The sequence below is a fragment of the Salvelinus namaycush genome, chromosome 19 (genome assembly GCF_016432855.1).
Source record: "Salvelinus namaycush isolate Seneca chromosome 19, SaNama_1.0, whole genome shotgun sequence".
NCBI classification, from domain to species: Eukaryota; Metazoa; Chordata; class Actinopteri; order Salmoniformes; family Salmonidae; genus Salvelinus; species Salvelinus namaycush.
The window spans coordinates 22,755,297-22,778,542 of record NC_052325.1 but is presented as its reverse complement, the minus strand read 5'-3'; the positions used below and the strand labels follow the sequence as shown (position 1 = coordinate 22,778,542).

Here is a 23,246-nt window from a genome sequence, read left to right as displayed (position 1 = left end):
TGACATTTGAAAAGTCTTTATTCACTTGGAAATGTTGTGAGTGTAATGATTACTGTAGATTTTGTATAGTTTATTTCACTTTTGTTTATGATCTATTTCACTTGTTTGGCAATGTAAATATGTTTCCCATGCCAATAAAGCCCCTGAAATTGAATTGAAAAGTTGAATTTAGAGGGAGGGAGGGAGGGAGGGGGAAGAAAGCGAGAGAGGGAGGGGGAAGAAAGAGAGAGAGGGAGGGGGAAGAAAGAGAGAGAGGGAGGGGGAAGAAAGAGAGAGAGGGAGGGGGAAGAAAGAGAGAGAGGGAGGGGGAAGAAAGAGAGAGAGGGAGGGGGAAGAAAGAGAGGGAGGGAGGGGGAAGAAAGAGAGGGAGGGAGGGGGAAGAGAGAGAGGGGAGGGGGAAGAGAGAGAGGGTAGGGGGAAGAGAGAGAGGGGGAAGAGAGAGAGGGTAGGGGGAAGAGAGAGTCAGATCAATCTGCCAGTTCAAGCCATCACTGAGGAGAACAAGACTGCTAGATAAAACAGTCAATGAGGTTATGGGAACTATAAAGTGAACTCAACTCGCTCTGCTTAGGACAAGGACATGTCAGTCTGTATGGTTGTCTCTGTGGTGAGGAGTTGTGCTCTGCTTGGTGGGTAAGAGTTGGTGCTGACTGATAGTCCTGAGGCAGGAAAGGCCACACAACACTGAGTTCAACTGAACTACACTGACAGACTGGAGGAGAGGGGGATAAGAGGAAGATGAGTAGAGTGTTGAAGGGAGAAAATATCCAGGACTCCACAGTGTGGCTGTGATGATGGGTTCAGCATGTTGAGGGTGTGTGGAGAGCTGATATAACCCACATGTCAACATTGTTCAGGGGAGGAGACAGATGAGAGAACTAGTCTCACATTGCCATCCTTCCAAGTCATGAGAAAGTGGAAGCCTGGGAGCAAGAAGAGAAAAAGAAAAGACGAGGAAAGGAAAGACGAGAAGAGAAGACGAGATCCAGGATAAGAAGAGACAAGAAAAACAGAATCTCACCAGGGCTGTAGGTAGGGCTGTGCTCCTCCAGGTCTGTTTCTCCATCACCAGGAGGGGTACATGGAGGAGTGCGTGGGAGGGATCGGCAGCCCCTCCTGGGGCTAGGCATTCTATCGTTACTGCCCCCTCCTCCAGCCGGCTGGAGCACCGAGCCCACAAACCTCACGCCCCCCCGGGCACTACTGTTCACCCTGTCAATCAGTGCTCTAACATTGTCACCCGTCAGAGACTGTCCTGTGATAGGCCACTCCTCCACCCTCAACACCGGAACACTGTGACACATGGACACCGCCTGCTTGCTAGGAGACAGAGAAGAGAGGAGAGAACATCAAATAAAATAAATTAAAAGAGATATTCAGACAGGTTCAAACTGTGAATCACTAATTACCACAAGCGGAATACAGGTAATTCATTGATCATTCCTGTGTTTTGACTGATAGCTACTCTGAGTCTGTAAAGAGCTGTATGGATTAGTTTGGTAAATGGTGTCACGCTACAGAGCCCTGTCCAGCTGGAGAGTTCATACTTGTTTTTGTCAGTGTTTGCACAAAACGTATAAATCATTAAATGAGACAACGCCTACTTTCGAAGCATTACATAAAAAGGACAAACAACCATACTACACAGGTAGTGTGTATACACTGCAATATATTTATATTCAAATAAAATAGCCTTACATTTTAATCATATTAATTAAATATAACAATATTACAGGTACGACAACACAGGAGGCACCATGTGTGAGGTTCTGCAAACCTATTGAGAGGGATGTTGTCAGGGTACATTTCTACCCAATGGCAACCCCTGCAGCTGAGAGCCCCCCAAAACATCCTCTCCAAGACTGTCCTCTGCCCCCTCCTCCTGAACTTCTTATGGCTGCAGGGGCAGTATTGAGTAGCTTGGATGAAAGGTGCACAGAGGTGCCCATATTAAACAGCCTGCTCCTCAGTCCCAGTTGCTAATATATGCATATTATTATTCATATTGGATAGAAAACACTCTGAAGTTTCTAAAACTGTTTGAATTATGTCTGTGAGTATAACAGAACTCATATGGCAGGCAAAAACCTGAGAAGTTCCACTTCCTGTTTGGATTTTTTCTGAGGTGGCAGATTTTCAACCAAGCTCTCAATGAAATTACAGCGAGATATGGATGAGTTTTCACTTCCTACGGCTTCCACTAGATGTCAACAGTCAACAGAACTTTGTCTGATGACTCTAATGCGAAGGGGGGCCGAAGGAGACAGGAATGACTAATCACTGCCACGAGCTGATCACGCATTCACCATGCGCCTTCACATGAGGAGGACGTCCGTTCCACCGCTCTTCTGAAGTCAATCTAATTCTCCGGTTGGAACGTTATTCAAGATGTATGTTAACAACATTCTAAAGATTGATTCAGTACATCGTTTGACATGTTTCTACTGACTGTTATGGAACTTTTGGACATTTCGTCACGTTATAGTGGAGGCGCTTTGTGACTTTGGAATTGTTTACCAAAGGCGCTAACCAAAGTAGCTAATTGGACATAAATAACGGACATTATCGAACAAATCAAGCATTTATTGTGGACCTGGGATTCCTAGTACTGCATTCTGATGAAGTTCATCAAAGGTAAGGAAACATTTACCATGTATTTTCTGGTTTCTGTTGACCCCAACATGGCGGCTAATTTGGCTATTGTTCTGAGCTCCGTCTCAGATTATTGCATGATTTGTTTTTTCCGTAAAGTTTTTTTGAAATCTGACACAACGGTTGCATTAAGGAGAGGTATATCTATAATTCCATGTGTATAACTTGTATTATCATCTACATTTATGATGAGTATTTCTGTTGAAACGATGTGGCTATGCAAAATCACTTGCTGTTTTTGGAACTAGTGAATGTAGTAACGCACCAATGTAAACTCAGATTTTTTGTTATAAATATGAACTTTATCAAACAAAACATGCATGTATTGTGTAACATGAAGTCCTATGAGTGTCATCTGATGAAGATAATCAAAGGTTAGTGATTAATTTTATCTCTATTTCTGCTTTTTCTGACTGCTATCTTTCGTGGAAAAATGTCTGTGCTTATTGTGGTTTGATGGTGACCTAACAATCGTTTGTAGTGCTTTCGCTGAAAAGCATATTTGAAATCAGACACTTTGGTGGGATTTACAACAAGAATACCTTTAAAATGATATAAGACACATGTATGTTTGAGGAACTTTAATTATGAGATTTCTGTTTGAATTTGGCGCCCTGCACTTTCTCTGGCTACTGTCATATCGATCCCGGTAGCGGGATGCAGCCATAAGAAGTTAAACAGAATTCTGACCTCCCACTGACACTGCATTAAAAATGCAGCTACATCTATCATTCACCTAAACTCAGCAAAACATGAAACGTCCTCTCACTGTCAACTGCGTTTATTTTCAGCAAACTTAACGTGTAAATATTTGTATGAACATAACAAGATTCAACAACTCAGACATAAACTGAACAAGTTCCACAGACATGTGACTAACAGAAATGGAATAATGTGTCCCTGACCAAAGGGGGGGGGTCAAAACCAAAAGTAACAGTCAGTATCTGGTGAGGCCACCAGCTGCATTAAGTGCTGCAGTGCATCTTCTCCTCATGGACTGCACCAGATTTGCCAGTTCTTGCTGTGAGATATCACTCTTCCACCAAGGCACCTGCAAGTTCCCAGACATTTCTGGGGGGAATGGCCCTAGCCCTCCGATCCAACAGGTCCCAGACGTGCTCAATGGGATTGAGATCTGGGCTCTTCGCTGGCCATGGCAGAACACTGACATTCCTGTCTGGCAGGAAATCACGCATAGAACGAGCAGTATGGCTGGTGGCATTGTGATGCTGGAGGGTCATGTCAGGATGAGCCTGCAGGAAGGGTACCACATGAGGGAGGAGGATGTCTTCCCTGTAACGCACAGCGTTGAGATTTCCTGCAATGACAACAAGCTCAGTCCGATGATGCTGTGGCACACCGCCCCAGACCATGACGGACCCTCCACCTCCAAATCGATCCCGCTCCAGTGTACAGGCCTCGGTATAACGCTCATTCCTTCGGCGATAAACGCGAATCCGACCATCACCCCTGGTGAGACAAAACCGCGACTCGTCAGTGAAGAGCACTTTTTGCCAGTCCTGTCTGGTCCAGCGACGGTGGGTTTGTGCCCATAGGCAACGTTGTTGTCGGTGATGTAAGGCAGGTCCTCACCAGACAACAGGCCTACAAGCCCTCGGTCCAGCTTTCTCAGCCTATTGCGGACAGTCTGAGCACTGATGGAAGGATTGTGCGTTCCTGGTGTAACTCGGGCAGTTGTTGCCATCCTGTACCTGTCCCGCAGGTGTGATGTTCGGATGTACCGATCCTGTGCAGGTGTTGTTACCCGTGGTCTGCCACTTCGAGGACGATCAGCTGTCCGTCCTGTCTCCCTGTAGCGCTGTCTTAGGCGTCTCACAGTACAGACATTGCAATTTATTGCCCTGGCCACATCTGCAGTCCTCATGCCTCCTTGCAGCATGCCTAAGGCACGTTCACGCAGATGAGCAGGGACCCTGGGCATCTTTCTTTTGGTGTTTTGCAGAGTCAGTAGAAAGGCCTCTTTAGTGTTCTAAGTTTTCATAACTGTGACCTTAATTGCCTACCGTCTGTAAGCTGTTAGTGTCTCAACAACCGTTCCACAGGTGCATGTTCATTAATTGTTTATTGAACAAGCATGAGACAGTGTTTAAAACCTTTACAATGAAGATCTGTGAAGTTACTTGGATTTTTACAAATTACCTTTGAAAGACAGGGTCCTGAAAAAGCGAAAAAATGTTTTTTGCTGAGTTTATTTCCCAGGTTGGTTGGGTTAAGGCTGGGTGGCATGTTTCAATACTGAACTCATATACATTATGGGTTGGGTGGGGGGTTAAGGCGTCAGCATGCTTCAGTTCAGCTGGCACCTAGCCCAACTCATCGAGCTGAACAGAACAAAAGACCTTCGCTTGAAAAACGAGAAAAAAAGCGGCAATAGTACTGTTTGTCCATTTTGAGACCCCGTAACCAGTATACGCTTCCTCAAAATAGTCTGAATTAAATAGGAGATAACTCAAGAAATCTGTCATAAATTTTTGTGCTTTTGCCAAGATCTTAGTCACGCAATTTGACATCTAACTAAGATGTTTGGTGCAGTATTCCTCAATGAAATAATTTGCATGAAAACAAGTCGTTTATCACTGAATGACAACAGAATCCCTAATGTTGACCAATCACAGACGAAGGGGCGTAGACTTCAGCTCCGAACTTCAGCTTGTCTCCAGAAAAAAAGGTGTGCCCCCGAACAGCTGAAAAAACCCTCACCAAAGTCCAAAATTAAAAAAAATATGTCACAAAATGTTTCCATAATATATGCACCAAATCTTCTGAACTGTTTCGTCTGGGAAGAGGATACCTTTAGGGGTTGTTGTGACGGCTTATGCCTCGACTCAGATTTCAGGTCAGTGTGTGTTTTACCTCCCTCCCTAACAGTTCAAACTGATTCTAGAACTGGGGCCATATCTACCTGGAAAGGCAGCTCTTGCCTGTGTATGTGTCTGGTACCTGGGTCGTGGGCGGGTGAGGATGGCTCGGTAGAGCAGGCTGAAGGGCAGGGAGCGTGTGCGTCCAACAGAGAGGATGATGGGATGCAGGGTGGTGAGGACATAGCCCTGGATGTAGTAGGGCTGCAGGGCCTGTGGCAGCTCACACAGAGAGGACATATACTGCACAGTGGGGCGACTACCTGGAGAGGAAAGAGATGAACAGAAAGGATGACAAGTGGCAAGGAGAGGAGTAAAGAAGAAAGAGGAAAGAGAAGGAGAGGAGGAAAGAGAAAGCGGAACAGAGAAGGAGAAACAGAGGAGGAGGAAAGAGGTCAATAAGAGAGTCAATAAAATGACAAGCAACAGAAACTAGAGGAATGAGGAGTAGAGGTTAGCAGCATGACATCCTTCTTCCTCTGTCTGAAGATTAACCCCAGGAGTCCCAGTTACGAAATGACCTTACCACCAATCAGATCTTCTCCTATGTCCGTCTGTCTGTTTAATAATCTCTTTAGCAGACCTACTGCGTTCCCTAGTCACTCCCAGAGGAGACCAGTCTGGAGACTCTGGACTGTCCAATAAGGATGCAGATGTTAATGGATAGAAGTTCACTGTATCAGTCAGACACTTATGCAGAGCAACTGAAATCATGCTGCCAGCAGCTATGTTTCCATCCAATTTGCAAAAGAGTTTCATGCAAATATTCTCAAATCTGCATAAAATATTAGCATTTTCCCACCAGAGATGAATTTCCAGAAAACGGACTTTTTGCAAATAAAAGCCTGTGCGTGATGACATAGTGCACATAAAAAAATTACTTTTGCCATAAAATTCCCATGTACCGAGTGAAAAATACAAGTTATTTCGGTTTCCATAGTATTTTCAACTCTTCTAATACTTTCGTCAAAAAAACTGTTGCGTTATAAAGAAAATGTGCACATGCGCTCTAGCCAACAGCTCGCAGATACATTGCGGGTAGGCTACCTACATTATGATGTTATTATGGATAACAGCGATATTATTTGTATTTGTCAAACGGCAGCCAAGCAACGATCATCATGTCACCAGAATAAGACCCTCGATATTTATTGGAAAGGAGTATCAAGCACATTAATTACCCTTTGAAATTCATCATAATTGATTTAATCTGTAGCCTAATAAACTGCATGCTGTCCTGAGTCATAGTGCGAGGACCACACAACATACCATCGCGTGACTCCCAAGTTTACTTTGATAAGATGGTTATATAAATATTTGCGCATAAAGGCATTTCCACCGCCATTTCTTAATTTTACAAACACATAAAGATCCCACCATGTCTTACAAACAAATTGTCTGTCGGCATTTAGAAATTTGTACCAGCATTTCATGTTTCTATCAGCCAGGTCGGGACTTTTTTAGCCAGGTAATTAATCCGCATGAAATGGTTGGATGGAAATGTGGTTAGTCTCACACTTCTACAACAAAACACTTCACCAACTTTTCTCAGTTTATGGTTCCAAAACAAGACACATTCCCAGCTCTTCCTCTTGCTATGCTGATCAGACAGAGACATCTGTTCCTCCAGTGCATTCCCTTCCACCGTTAACCCAAACAACTCTAACCCAGGGCAAGCCCCACCACCACGGAACCACCACACACACACTGTGCTATAAATACTGTATCTTACCAGCTCCTGCTCCAGCTGTGGTAGTGTGTTCTTCACTTACAGTTGAAGTCAGAAGTTTAAATACACTTAGGTTGGAGTCATTAAAACTTGTTGTTCAACCCCTCCACAAATTTCTTGTTAACAAACTATAGTTTTGGCAAGTCGGTTAGGACATCTACTTTGTGCATGACACAAGTAATTTTTCCAACAATTGTTTGCAGACAGATTATTTCACTTAATCACAACTCCAGTGGGTCAGAAGTTTACATGCATTAAGTTGACCATGTCTTTAAACAGCTTGGAAAATTCCAGAAAAGATGTCATGGCTTTAGAAGCTTCTGATAGCCTCAAATGATGTCAATTAGCCTAATTGACATAATTTGAGACAATTGGAGGTGTACCTGTGGATGTATTTCAAGGCCTACATTCAAACTCAGTGCCTCTTTGCTTGACATCATGGGAAAATCAAAAGAAATCAGCCAAGCCTTAAAAAAAAAATGTTTTTTAAATTGTAGACCTCCACAAGTTTGGTTCATCCTTGGAAGCAATTTCCAAATGCCTGAAGGTACCACGTTCATCTGTACAAACAATAGTACGCAAGTATAAATACCATGGGACCACGCAGCCGTCATACCGCTCAGGAAGGAGACGCGTTCTGTCTCCTAGAGATGAACGTACTTTGGTGCGAAAAGTGCAAATCAATCCCAGAACAACAGCAAAGAACCTTGTGAAGATGCTGGAGGAAACAGGTACAAAAGTATCTAAATCCATAGTAAAACGAGTCCTATATCGACATAACCTGAAAGGCCGGTCAGCAAGGAAGAAGCCACTGCTCCAAAACCGCCATAAAAAAAGCCAGACTACGGTTTGCAACTGCACCTGGGGACAAAGATTGTACTTTTTGGAGAAATGTCCTCTGGTCTGATGAAACAAAAATAGAACTGTTTGGCCATAATGACCATCGCTATGTTTGGAGGAAAAAGGTGGATGCTTGCAAGCCAAAGAACACCATCCCAACCGTGAAGCACGGGGGTGGCAGCATCATGTTGTGGGGGTGCTTTGCTGCAGGAGGGACTGGTGCACTTCACAAAATAGATGGCTTCATGAGGAGGGAAAATTATGTGGCTATATTGAAGCAACATCTCAAAACATCAGTCAGGAAGTTAAAGCTTGGTCGCAAATGGGTCTTCCAAATGGACAATGACCCCAAGCATACTTCCAAAGTTGTAGCAAAGTGGCTTAAGGACAACAAAGTCAAGGTATTGGAGTGGCCATCACAAAGCCCTGACCTCAATCCCATAGAACATTTGTGGGCAGAACTGAAAAAGCGTGTGCGAGCAAGGAGGCCTACAAACCTGACTCAGTTACACCAGCTTTCAGGAGGAATGGGCCAAAATTCACCCAACTTATTGTGCGAAGCTTGTGGAAGACTACCTGAAACGTTTGACCCAAGTTTAAATTGTTTAAGGCAATGCTACCAAATACACTCAATTAGTATGTAAACTTCTGACCCACTGGGAATGTGATGAAAGAAATAAAAGCTGAAATAAATCAATCTATTATTCTGACATTTCACATTCTTAAAATAAAGTGGTGATCCTAACTGACCTAAGATATGGAATTTTTACTAGGATTAAATGTCAGAAATTGTGAAAAACTGAGTTTAAAATGTACTTGGCTAAGGTGTATGTAAACTTCCGACTTCAACTGTACATAGTTTTTTGAACAGCCATGTGTTGCTGATAAGTTAAGGCTGGCATGGTGCTTTGTTTTGATTGGTTTGCAGTGTTGTGGGGGAGTTGCATCGAGTTTGGTGTCTCTTGCATTGATACTTTAGCTTTGGTTGTTTGTGCTGCTGGATTGTTGTTTATGTGGTTTTTGTTTAGAAGTTGGTTCTTGTCTGTGTTGAGGGGGCGTTGTGTTGGTAATATGTGAGGTGTAATCTAGTGGAGTCTCTGGAGAGCTATAGCACCACCATCACTATACTTCCTGTGTCCACAAAGAGGGGCTGTTCACAGGGGCTGGCGCTGTGCCACACACACACACAAGCGCAAGTTAACACAATCCCAGTCAAGCATGCATGCAAGCACACAAAAACACGACACCAAATCAGACGATCCATTCTTGGACATAAAAACACACTCACACTCCAACAGACTGAACAAACACACAAAATTCACACACAAAACACTCTCACTCAAAACGCACACTCACACACTCACACACTCCCACACAAACACCTCAGACTGAGATAAGAGCTTGTTACTGACATTTCTCCATGTGAATTTTGCAGGGCCTGGCTGAATTTGGCCACGGTTAAAACAGAAAGATCCTGGCAAGTCCAGATCACAGTGAAATCTCTAGACGAGTGGGTGGCCAGGGAAGCAGTGAAAGGGAAGCTTTTGACCTGGCAGTGTCTCTGTCATCTCACCGTGTGTGATGGGTCCCACCTGAGCTCTAGAGCAAGGAGAGTGACACACTTCGACCAATAGCTCCCTAGAGGAGCTCAATGCCGGGCTATTCATCCAGTCTCACACACACACGTATGTCTCTCTGGCCGGGGCGCTTTTGTCGCTCTCCATCTCCCTTCTTAAAGCCCCCTCACACCCGCACCCGTCCCCACAGCTCACCCCTGTCACACACTGAGCCCTCTGTTCTCCCCATGTGTGTGAGAAAAAGCATGGAGAGAAGAGGGGGCGCACGGGAGGGGGGAAGAGGGGGTGACTGAGGAAAGAAGGAGACAAGAAAATAGGGTGAAATGAGAGGGGGAAGGAGACTGACAAACCAAGTGTGGTGCAAAAAAAGGGGGGTTTACAGAAAGATTTTATGAGCCAGAAAGCTTGTCTGTGAAAGGGAGAGCTTGTGTCAAAGTGAGAAAGAGGGAGAAGAAAGCTGGCAAAAGTAGAAAAGAGTGAGAAGAGAAGGAATGAGGATAAACGGACACACCAACTGGCAAGTGTCTCACTGACATTTTCAACATGTCCCTGATTGAGTCTGTAATACCAACATGTTTCAAGCAGACCACCAAAGTCCCTGTGCCCAAGAACACTGAGGTAACCTGCCTAAATGACTACAGACCTGTAGCACTCACGTCCGTAGCCGTGAAGTGCTTTGAAAGGCTGGTAATGGCTCACATTAACACCATTATCCCAGAAACCCTAGACCCACTCCAATTTGCATACCGCTCAAACAGATCCACAGATGATGCACTCTCTATTGCACTCCACACTGCCCTTTCCCACCTGGACAAAAGGAACACCTACATGAGAATGCTATTCATTGACAACAGCTAAGTGTTCAACACCCTAGTGCCCTCAAAGCTCATCACTAAGCTAAGGACCCTGGGACTAAACACCTCCCTCTGCGACTGGATCCTGGACTTCCTGACGGGCCGCCCCCAGGTGGTGAGGCTAGGTAGCAACACATCTGCCACGCTGATCCTCAACACTGGAGCTCCCCAGGGGTGCGTGCTCAGTCCTCCTGTACTCCATGTTCACTCACAACTGCATGGCCAGGCATGACTCCAACACCATCATTAAGTTTGCAGATGACAACAGTGGTAGGCCTGATCACCGACGAGACAGCCTATAGGGAGGAGGTCAGAGACCTGGCCGGGTAGTGCCAAAATAACAACCTATCCCTCAATGCGAGCAAGACAAAAGGAGATGATTGTGGACGACAGGAAAAGGATGACCGAGCGCGCCCCCATTCTCATCGATAGGGCTGTAGTAGAACAGGTTGAGAGCTTCAAGTTCCTTGGTGTCCACATCACCAACAAACTAGAATGGTCCAAAACACACCAAGACAGTCGTGAAGCAGGCACGACAAAACCTATTCCCCCTCAGGAGACTGAAAAGATTAGGCATGGGTCCTCAGATCCTCAAAAGGTTCTACAGCTGCAACATCAAGAGCATCCTGACTGGTTATATCACTGCCTGGTACGGAAACTGCTCGGCCTCCGACCGCAAGGCACTATAGAGGGTAGTGTGTACGGCCCAGTACATCACTGGGGCTAAGCTGCCTGCCATTCAGGACCTCTACACCAGGCGGTGTCAGAGGAAGGCCCTAAAAATTGTCAAAGACTCCAGCCACCCTAGTCATAGACTGTTCTTTCTGCTATCGCATTGCAAGCGGTACCGGAGCACCAAGTCTAGGACCATAAGGCAACCCCCGCCAAGCACTCTTTTACGCTGCTGATACTTTCTGTTTATCATCTATGCATAGTCACTTTAACTATACCTCTATCTACATATTACCTCAATTAGCCCAACTAACCAGTGCCCCCGTACCGGTACCACCTGTATATAGCCTCGCTACTGTTATTTTCACTGTAATTTTACTGTTTTTGTATCTTTTTTCTCCCCTTATCTATTGTTTACCTAATACCTATTTTTTACTTAAAAATTGCACAGAGAAAGTGATGCTCGATTGATTCCAAATATACAGTGCCCTCAGAAAGTATTCACACCCCTTGACTTTTTCCATATGGAAATACAGCCTGGGAGACAGGGCTGCCTGTTAGGCATCGTTCAGGGCTGACAGTGCCTTGCAAAAGTATTCATCCCCCTTGGTGTTTTTCCTATTTTGTTGCATTACAACCTGTAATTTAAATTGATTTTTATTTGGATTTCATGCCATGGACATACACAAAATATTCCAAATTGGTGAAGTGAAATGAAAAAAAGAACTTTTCAAAAAATTCTAAAAAATGTAAAACTGAAAAGTGGTGCATATGTATTCACCCCCTTTGCTATGAAGCCCATAAATAAGATCTGGTGCATCCAATTACCTTCAGAAGTCACATAATTAGTTAAATAAAGTACACCTGTGTGCAATCTAAGTGCCACATGATCTCAGTATGTATACACACACCTGTTCTGAAAGGCCCCAGAGTCTGCAACACACTAAGCAAGGGGCATCACCAAGCAAGCGGCACCACGAAGACCAAAGAGATCTCCAAACAGGTCAGGGAGAAAGTTGTGGAGACGTACAGATCAGGGTTGAGTTATAAAAAAAGATCAGAAACTTTGAACATCCCACAGAGCACCATTAAATCCATTATTCAAAAATTGGAAAGAATATGGCACCACAACAAACCTGCCAAGAGAGGGCCGTCCACCAAAACTCACAGACCAGGCAAGGAGGGCATTAAATCAGAGAGGCAACAAAGAGACCAAAGATAACCCTGAAGGAACTGCAAAGCTCCACAGAGGAGATTGGAGTATCTGTCCATAGGACCACTTTAAGCCGTACACTCCACAGAGCTGGGCTTTACGAAAGAGTGTCCAGAAAAAAGCCATTGCTTAAAGAAAAAAATAAGCAAACACATTTGCTGTTCGCCAAAAGCCATGTGGGAGACTCCCCAAACATATGGAAGAAGGTACTCTGGTGAGACTAAAATGTAGCTTTTTGGCCATCAAGGAAAACGCTATGTCTGGCGCAAACCCAACACCTCGCATCACCCCGAGAACACCATCCCCACAGTGAAGGATGGTGGTGGCTGCATCATGCTGTGTGGATGTTTTTCCATCGGCAGGGACTGGGAAACTGGTCAGAATTGAATGAATGATGGATGGCGCTAAATACAAGGAAATTCTTGAGGGGAAACCTTGGAGGTTCACTTTCCAGCAGGACAATGACCCTAAGTATATTGCTAAAGCAACACTCGTGGTTTAAGGGGAAACATTTAAATGTCTTGGAATGGCCTAGTCAAAGCCCAGACCTCAATCCAATTGAGAATCTGTGGTAGGACTTAAAGATTGTTGTACGCCAGTCCAACTTGAAGGAGCTGGAGCAGTTTTGCCTTGAAGAATGGGCAAAAATCCCAGTGGCTAGATGTGCCAAGCTTATAGAAACATACCCCAAGAGACTTGCAGCTGTAATTGCTGCAAAAGGTGGCTCTACAAAGTATTGACTTTGGGTGGGTGAATAGTTATGCACGCTCAAGTTCTCTGTTTTTGTCTTATTTCTTGTTTGTTTCACAATAAAAAATATTTTGCATCTTCAAAGTGGTAGGCATGTTGTGTAAATCAAATGATACAAACCCCCCAAAAATCTATTTTAATTCCAAGTTGTAAGGAAACAAAAATAGGAAAAATGGCAAGTGGGGTGAATACTTTCTCAAGCCACTGTAAATACCCCACGAGGGCTTAGATTCCCCAAGAGCACTTAGCACAAGGGACATTTAGCTTGCTATCATTCTAATTTATACACTGATAATGAGCTCCAAACACAAATTAAAGCATGATGTTAGCATTAAAATGTACCATCCCTTAGTGTAGCAATCAATAAAAACATATGTGCTGATCCACCGTGGGCTCTGCCGCCTCAGCCACACTGTCAATCTATCATCAATGCATCCACTCCTATTTATAGAGTTTCTTGTGATCTCGACGAAACAACTTTTATTATGTCGTGATCATGAGATAAATACGTTCTGATCGACTTAACAAGGGATTTCATATGTCCTCTCTGGACTTCCATATGATGCAGCCACCACCATGCTTGAAAATACGGAGAGTGGTACTCAATGTGTCGTATTGGATTTGTCCCAAACATAACACTTTGTATTCAGGACAAAAAGTGAATTGCTTTGCCAAATCTTTTGCAGTATTATTACTTTAGTGCCTTGTTGCAAACAGGATGCATATTTTGGAATATTTTTGTCAGGTACAGGCTTCCTTATTTTCACTCTGTCAATTAGGTTAGTATTGTGGAGTAACTACAATGTTGTTGATCCATCCTCAGTTTTTTCTTATCACAGCCAATAAACTCTGTAACTGTTTTAAAGTCACCATTGGCCTCATGGTGAAATCCCTGAGCGGTTTCCTTCCTCTCCGGCAACTGAGTTAGGAAGGATGCCTGTATCTGTAACAAAGGTAAATCAAGTTACTTTTTAATCTCTTTCTCTGACTATCACTGAAGCGTACAAATTCCTCTTCTTCCTTGCTTAAGCAAGTTCTGTCTGACTCTGGCATCATAACTGAGAAGAATCAGAGAAATGATGCTTTTAATCAAAATATTATCTCTGCAGGCTTTTTGTTTGAGAGAAACAGTGGTTTAAATTGACCCTGTGCATTGGTACACCATCCAAAGTGTAATAAATAACTTCACCATACTCAAAAGCGATATTCAATCAGTTTTTTTTTCTTTTTACCCTTCATAATTACACTTTGACATTATGGGATATTGTGTGTAGGTCAGTGACAAAAAAAACTAAATTTAATCAATTTTAAATTCAGGCTGGCTACAACAAAATGTGTGGGGGGGGGAAATCAAGAGGTGTGAATATTTTGAGGCCACTGTACTACAGGAGTCCAGGAGATAAACATGAAAGCGGAGAGCGAGTGTGATACCGTCGATCTCATAGCAAAGAGGAAAGTATCATCTTACTGTGATTATCAAGGCACTTAACCTACTAATGTATCCATCTCTGCTAGCAGATCATTACATTAGCTAAACAGTACACCGTTCTGCCAATCAGGGTCCCTCGAGTTCACTGGAAACTCAATTGAGCTGAGCAGAATTGATTCTTCACTGTGTGTTGAACCATATCACAACGCCAGCCAATTCATCTGGCACCACTGACCTTGTAGTCTCTTCCAAATTTAAAGCGCAACTGCCCCTAAAAAACTTCTTGTTTAGAAAACAGCCTCTGTGGCCTCGATAGGAGTCATTCTACTGTCAAAATTGACTACAAAGTGTAAATAGAATAATTTTGGTCATAAAGTCAGTCTCGTCTAAACCTTTATTTAGTGAGACTTGTAGTCGTGACTACATCACAAAGTAAATTAAGGTTTGGTGTGTTTCAATCCTGCCCACAGCTGGCAGCACACAAGTAATCATCAATTCGGAGTGCAGCTGCATGCGACCCAATCGTAATAGCCGTGGTAAATTTGGGTTGACTTTGGATATCCCTATGGAACTCGTTAGGGACCATTGGTAAATTACACAATGTACATGTGACAATGTTACAATTCTAATAGCTCCAAATTTCAATGATTTAAAACCCTCCAACTATAAATTGTAGAAATTCATATACAAATATTGAAAGCATTTAATGCGAACTAAAAGGTGTGCAACATGATAAGTCCCATTTAGATTGTATAATTTATTGATGGTCTCTAACTAGCCCCAAAGAGAGCCTATCCGAAGTCAAACCAACTTTGCCACCGTCACATTCCAGCCGACTGAAGCTAAATAATTTGTGTAACTCATCCTACCTGTAAAAACACACGACAACCACATCAAGCCACATATTTTTGGGAAAAATGCAGTGTCTTAGACTGCTCCACCACCCGGGAGGCCCAGCTTTCTCTTCCTCAACTCAGCCAGCTCTTTCTGACACCTACCCATGAGCCCCCTCTCTTTGCATTTACTGTAGCCAGCATCCTCACCCACTGAGCACTGACAGACACCGGACAGCCATGGACATTGACATTTGGTCAGTCCACCCTGGCCTTGATGTTAACATCCGCAGACAGACCGGACTGGACCAAATCTGAACCTATCATAGATGTATGTTTGGATAGCACAGTACAGTGAGTAGAGCACAGTACAATACTGAGTACAGTACAGTATACTGTACCCTACTCTGTTGTATTGTACTGCACTGTGATGTCCAAACTTGTGAAACATGAGGAGAATGATTATTATAATTATTCATTTCCGTGTAGTACAGATTAGGAACCCATGATTTAATCCCGTTACCGGGTGTAAATCCACTTCACTTACTCTAGTTCAATCACCATGTCATAGCTGACACCCCATTCTTTCTGCAGACATCTTTGAATCTTGCATAAAAACCTGAGCGAGAACACCGTAATTACATTATCAAAGTTGGCATCTGCGCAGTACATTTAAAAAAAAAGATTATGTGGAAATTGTTAAAAGTAGCCCTTGTGCAAACCTTGAAATCAATGTTTTTTGTTTGGCATACATTTTAAAGTGAAAAAACTGAGTCAAAGCGTAATTCGGTGAAAGTGGAATTGCCCATAGGTTATTGGTAATCCTAGATCTATTTGTACCGTCTTGCCAACTCGTATGGTAATTTTCACACCAATTTTATTTACATTTTATCAGGGAGTCATACTGAGACCATGGTCTCTTTTACATATGAACCCTGAATTACAGAAATACATCATAATACAAAATGGAAGCAGAAAGAAAAACGCAGTCATACAAAACAAACACATTCATCAGTAATAAGGTCCTTAATCAGCTTTCTGAATGGACCTAGAGGCACCAGAACATCACATTCATCAGTAATAAGGTCCTTAATCAGCTTTCTGAATGGACCTAGAGGCACCAGAACATCACATTCATCAGTAATAAGGTCCTTAATCAGCTTTCTGAATGGACCTAGAGGCACCAGAACATCACATTCATCAGTAATAAGGTCCTTAATCAGCTTTCTGAATGGACCTAGAGGCACCAGAACATCACATTCATCAGTAATAAGGTCCTTAATCAGCTTTCTGAATGGACCTAGAGGCACCAGAACATCACATTTAAGAACATTTTGAAGATGTTCTACAAATAAGGTGCAAGAAAATAAAAAGATGACATCTCTGACCAAATATGCAGTCAATTCTCCCTAGGAAACCGATTGAAATCATAGAAATATAGATAATAGAATAGACCCTGTTCATTTAAGTTTACATTCGACGGTGGCAGCCATCTTTGTGTTAGTAAAAATGTAAATTCAATTTAAACATCAATGGTGTAACAACTAAATTGCAGTGTTCTGAAGGATAGGTCCATTCTATAAATTATATTGCTCTGATTGAAATGACACCCACCCTGTATTCAAGAGCATGTATCTCAGCTGATAGCGAGCACAAAAACAAAAGATTGTGAAAATAGGGTCTAAGCTACAATATATGCAAATATGAAAAAATATGAGTTTACGCGTTTTTAGATATTTGATTTTAAAAAAGGTAAAGAAATATCCATTTCTATTCAAATATTTTTTTCTAGAAATTATAAAATTGTTTGACAACCCTGTTTTTGATCGAATTCAAATGGATTTACTCTCCTATGAACTTCACATGTTGATGCTCATGAGTCCTTTTACACGGAAATACAGGTTCAGCAGTCAGAGGTAACCAACCTCGGACAGACTACTTTAGTCATACTATTTTAGGATAAAACTCATTCTCAAATCCTTTCATGTATCCTTCAATCCCATCAAACTACAATATTTAATGAATACATCTGTCTAAACACCTTCATCTATAAATCCCTCCCTGTGCATTTATCCATCCATCCATCCAGCTCCTTTCCATCCCCTCCCCTGTATTACTTCATCGCCCTCTCAGCCCAGTAGAGCCCCAGTGGATCAGCAGCGTGATGCCCACTCTGCCCCTCTATTCACGGGCTGCTGTCCAGCCTCTGTCCTGGGTCTAGCGGAGTGCTCCAGCTCTCCCCCATCCCTCCCTCCTTCCATCCACACTGACTGCGGGGCTGAACTAATCAGCTTGTGAGCCACTTTGATGTGCTGCCCCAGGCCTCTGCTTCCGCCACAGGCAGGAGTAATGGAGCTTTAAAAAGGAGGCTAAGCTACTGGGGTGCAACTGGGCTGGGCTGCTACTGGAGTGGGCTGGGACTGGTGGGGCTGAGCTGCTACTGGGCTGGTGGGTAGGGGTGTGCAGGGAAAGGGAGGGGAGCCCAGGCCAGAGAGATGGACCTGTGTGTGGATGAATAGCCCGGCGTTGAGCTCCACTAGGGAGCTATTGGTCGAAGTGTGTCACTCTCCTTGCTCTAGAGCTCAGGTGGGACCCATCATACACAGTGAGATGACAGACACGGCCCACTCTAAAATCAAATCAAATTTTATTGGTCACATACACATGGTTAGCAGATGTTAATGGGAATGTAGCGAAATCCTTGTGCTTCTAGTTCTGACCGTGCAGTAATATCTAACAAGTAATCTAACAATTTCACAACAACTACCTTATACACACACAAGTGTAAAGGAATGAAAAAGAATATGTACATATAAATACATGGATGAGCGATGGCCGTGCGGCATAGGCAAGATGCAGTAGATGGTATAGAGTACAGTATATACAGTTGAAGTCGGAAGTTCACATACACCTTAGCCAAATACATTTAAACTCAGTTTTTCACAATTCCTGACATTTAATCCTAGTAAAAATTCCCTGTCTTAGGTCAGTTAGGATCACCACTTTATTTTAAGAATGTGAAATGTCAGAATAATAGTAGAGAGAATTATTTATTTCAGCTTTTATTTCTTTCATCACATTCCCAGTGGGTTAGAAGTACACACAATTAGTATTTGGTAGCATTGTCTTTAAAATTGTTTAACTTGTGTTAAACGTTTCAGGTAGCCTTCCACAAGCCTCGCACAATAAGTTGGGTGAATTTTGGCCCATTCCTCCTGACAGAGCTGGTGTAACTGAGTCAGGTTTGTAGGCCTCCTTGCTAGCACACACTTTTTCAGTTCTGCCCACATATTTTCTATAGGATTGAGGTCAGGGCTTTGTGATGGCCACTCCAATACCTTGACTTTGTTGTCCTTAAGCTATTTTGCCACAACTTTGGAAGTATGCTTGGGGTCATTGTCCATTTGGAATACCCATTTGCGACCAAGCTTGAACTTCCTGACTGATGTCTTGAGATGTTGCTTCAATATATCCATATCATTTTCCTACCTCATGAAGCCATCTATTTTGTGAAGTGCACCAGTCCCTCCTGCAGCAAAGCACCCCCACATCATGATGCTGCCACTGTGTTGTGTTTTACGGCTGTGTTTTACGGTTGGGATGGTGTTCTTCGGCTTGCAAGCCTCCCTCTTTTTCCTCCAAACATAATGATGGTCATTATGGCCAAACAGTTCTTTTTTGTTCATAAGAATAGAGGACATTTCTCCAAAAAGTATGATCATGTGCAGTTGCAAACCGTAGTCTGGCTTTTTTTAATGGCGGTTTTGGAGCAGTGGCTTCTTTCTTGCTGAGTGGCCTTTCAGGTTATGTCGATATAGGACTCGTTTTACTGTGGATATAGATACTTTTGTACCTGTTTCCTTCAGCATCTTCACAAGGTCCTTTGCTGTTGTTCTGGGATTGAGTTGCACTTTTCGCACCAAAGTACGTTCCTCTCTAGGAGACAGAACGTGTCTCCTTCCTGAGCGGTATGACGGCTGCGTGGTCCCATGGTATTTATACTTGCATACTATTGTTTGTACAGATGAACGTGGTACCTCCAGGCATTTGGAAATTGGACCTAAGGATGAAACAGACTTGTGGAGGTCTACAATATTTTTTCTGAAGTCTTGGCTGATTTCTTTTGATTTTCCCTTGATGTCAAGCAAAGAGGCACTGCGTTGGAAGGGAGGCCTTGAAATACATCCACAGGTACACCTCCAATTGACTCAAATGATGTCAATTAGCCTATCAGAAGCTTCTGAAGCCATGACATAATTTTCTGGAATTTTCCAAGCTGTTTAAAGGCACAGTCAACTTAGTGTATGTAAACTTCTGACCCACTGGAATTGTGATACAGTGAATTATAAGTGAAATAATCTGTCTGTAAACAATTGTTGGAAAAATTACTTGTGTCATGCACAAAGTAGATGTCCTAACCGACTTGCCAAAACTATAGTTTGTCAATGGGAAATTTGTGGAGTGGTTGAAAAATGAGTTTTAATGACTCCAACCTAAGTGAATGTAAACTTCTGACTTCAACTGTACATATGATATGAGTAATGTAGGGTATGTTAACATTATATAAAGTGGCATTGTTTAAAGTGACTAGTGATACATTTATTACATCCAATTTTTTATTATTAAAGTGGCTAGAGATTGAGTCAGTATGTTGGCAGCAGCCACTCAATGTTAGTGATGGCTGTTTGTCTGATGTCCTTGAGATAGAAGCTGTTTTTCAGTCTCTCGGTCCCTGCTTTGATGCACCTGTTCTGACCTCACCTTCTGGATGGTAGCGGGGTGAACAGGCAGTGGCTCGGGTGGTTGTTGTCCTTGATGATCTTTTTGGCCTTCCTGTGACATCAGGTGGTGTAGGTGTGCTGGAGGGCAGGTAGTTTGCCCTCGGTAATGCGTTGTGCAGACCTCACTACCCTCTGGAGAGCCTTACGGTTGTGGGCGGAGCAGTTGCCGTACCAGGCAGTGATACAGCCCGACAGGATGCTCTCGATTGTGCATCTGTAAAAGTTTGTGAGTGTTTTTGGTGACAAGCCAAATTTCTTCAGCCTCCTCAGGTTGAAGAGGCGCTGTTGCGCCTTCTTCACCACGCTGCCTGTGTGGGTGGACCATTTCAGTTTGTCCGTGATGTGTACACCGAGGAACTTAAAACTTTCCACCTTCTCCACTGCTGTCCCTTCGATGTGGATAGGGGGTGCTCCCTCTACTGTTTCCTGAAGTCCACGATAATCTCCTTTGTTTTGTTGACATTGAGTGTGAGGTTATTTTCCTGACACCACACTCCGAGGGCCCTCACCTCCTCCCTGTAGGCCGTCTCGTCGTTGTTGGTAATCTTGCCTACCACTGTTGTGTCGTCTGCAAACTTGATGATTGAGTTGGAGGCGTGCATGGCCACGCAGTCATGGGTGAACAGGGAGTAGAGGAGAACGCACCCTTGTGGGGCCACAGTGTTGAGGATCAGCGAGGTGGAGATGTTGTTTCTTACCCTCACCACCTGGGGGTGGCCCGTCAGAAAGTCCAGAACACAGTTGCACAGGGCGGGGTCGAGACCCAGGGTCTCGAGCTTAATGACAAGTTTGGGGGGGTACTATGGTGTTAAATGCTGAGTTGTAATCGATGAACAGCATTCTTACATAGGCATTCCTCTTGTCTAGATGGGTTAGGGCAGTGTGCAGTGTGATTGCGATTGCGTCGTCTGTGGACCTATTGGGGCAGTAAGCAAATTGGAATGGGTCTAGGGTGTCAGGTAGGGTGGAGGTGATATGATCCTTGACTAGTCTCTCAAAGCACTTAATGATGACGGAAGTGAGTGCTACGGGGCGATAGTCAATTAGCTCAGTTAACTTAGCTTTCTTGGGAACAGGAACAATGGTGGCCCTCTTGAAGCATGTGGGAACAGCAGACTGGGATAAGGATTGATTGAATAGGTCTGAGCATGCTCTGAGGACGCGGCTAGGGATGCCGTCTGGGCCGGCAGCCCTGCGAGGGTTAACACGTTTCAATGTTTTACTCACATTGGCCGCAGTGAAGGAGAGCCCGCAGGTTTTGGTTGCGGGCCGTGTCAGTGGCCCTGTATTGTCCTCAAAGCGAGCAAAGAAGTTGTTTAATTTGTCTGGGAGCAAGACGTCGGGGTGCGCGACGGAGCTGGTTTTCTTTTTGTAATCCGTGATTGACTGTAGACCCTGCCACATACATCTCCTGTCTGAGCTGTTGAATTGTGACTCTACTTTGTCTCTATACTGACGCTTAGCTTGTTTGATTGCCTTGTGGAGGGAATAGCTACATTGTTTGTATCCGGTCATGTTTCCGGTCACCTTGCCATGATTAAAAGCAGTGGTTCGCGCTTTCAGTTTTGCGTGAATGCTGCCATCAATCCACGGTTTCTGGTTTGGGAAGGTTTTAATAGTCACCGTGTGTACAACATCACCTGCTAATAAACTCACTCACCGAATCAGCGTATACATCAATGTTGTTGTCTGAGGCTATCCGGAACATATCCCAGTCCACGTGATCGGAGCAATCTTGAAGCGTGGAATCCGATTGTTCGGACCAGCGTTGAACAGACCTGAGCACAGGCGTTTCCTGTTTTAATTTATGTCTATAGGCTGGGAGCAACAAAATGGAGTCGTGGTCAGATTTGCCGAAAGGAGGGCGAGGGAGGGCTTTGTATGAGTCGCGGAAGTTAGAGTAGCAATGATCCAGAATGCTGCCAGCCCAGGTCGTTCATTCGATATGCTGATAAAATTTAGGGAGCCATGTTCAGATTAGCTTTGTTAAAATCCCCAGCTACAATAAATGCAGCTTCGGGATATATGGTTTCCAGTTTAAATAGAGTCCAATGAAGTTCTTTCAGGGCCGTCGAGGTGTCTGCTTGGGGGGGAATATACACGGCTGTGATTATAATCGAAGAGAATTCTCTTGGTAGATAATGTGGTCGGCATTTGATTGTAAGGAATTCTAGGTCAGGTGAACAAAAGGACTTGAGATCCTGTATGTTGTTATGATCACACCATGACTCATTAATCATAAGGCATACTTCTACTTCTTACCAGAGAGATGTCTGTTTCTGTCAGCGCGCTGCGTGAAGAAACCGGGTGGCTGTACCGACTCTGATAACATATCCTGAGTGAGCCATGTTTCCGTGAAACAGAGAATGTTACAATCTCTGATGTCTCTCTGGAAGGCAACCCTTGCTCGAATTTCGTCTACCTTTGTTTCAAGAGACTGGACATTGGCGAGTAGTATACTCGGGAGCGGTGAGCAATGTGCCCGTCTAGGGAGCCTGACCAGAAGACCGCTTCGTCTGCCCCTTCTGTGGCGTTGTTGTTTTGGGTCGCCTACTGGGATCCGATCCCATTGTCCTGGGTGGTGGTCCGAACAGAGGATCCGCTTCGGGAAAGTCGTATTCCTGGTTGTAATGTTGGTAAGTTGACGTTGCTCTTATATCCAATAGTTAATCCCGGCAGTATGTAATAAGACTTAAGATTTTCTGGGCTAACAATGTAAGAAATAATACATAAAAAAACAAAATACTGCATAGTTTCCTAAGAACGCGAAGCGACCATCTCTGTCGGCGCCAAAAGCTTCCCTTTCTCTGCTTCCCTGGCCACTCACTCATCTAGAGATTTCACTGTGATCTGGACTTGCCAGGGTCTTATTATCTGTTATCTCAGTCTAAGGTGTTTGTGTGCGTTTTGAGTGAGAGTGTGTTTTGTGTGTGAATGTCTGTAAATATATGATATTTGTTCAGTCTGTTGGAATGTGATGAGCGTGTTTTTATGTCAGCAAATTGGCCATCTGATTGAGTTTTTTTGTGCGTTTGCA

At 43.7% G+C, this 23,246-nt stretch overlaps 1 protein-coding gene across 1 annotated transcript in view; it reads right to left on the bottom strand.

The window, feature by feature from the left end:
• LOC120064228 (raftlin-2-like) overlaps window positions 1-23,246 on the bottom strand; it is a 38,749-nt gene that overhangs the window by 12,636 nt on the left and 2,867 nt on the right. The window contains exons 2-3 of the mRNA XM_039014659.1: window positions 5,614-5,794; window positions 1,022-1,320 (exon numbers count right to left, since the gene is read on the bottom strand). Of these exons, the coding sequence (XP_038870587.1) occupies window positions 1,022-1,320; window positions 5,614-5,794 (480 nt within the window). The remainder of the gene's footprint in view (window positions 1-1,021; window positions 1,321-5,613; window positions 5,795-23,246) is intronic.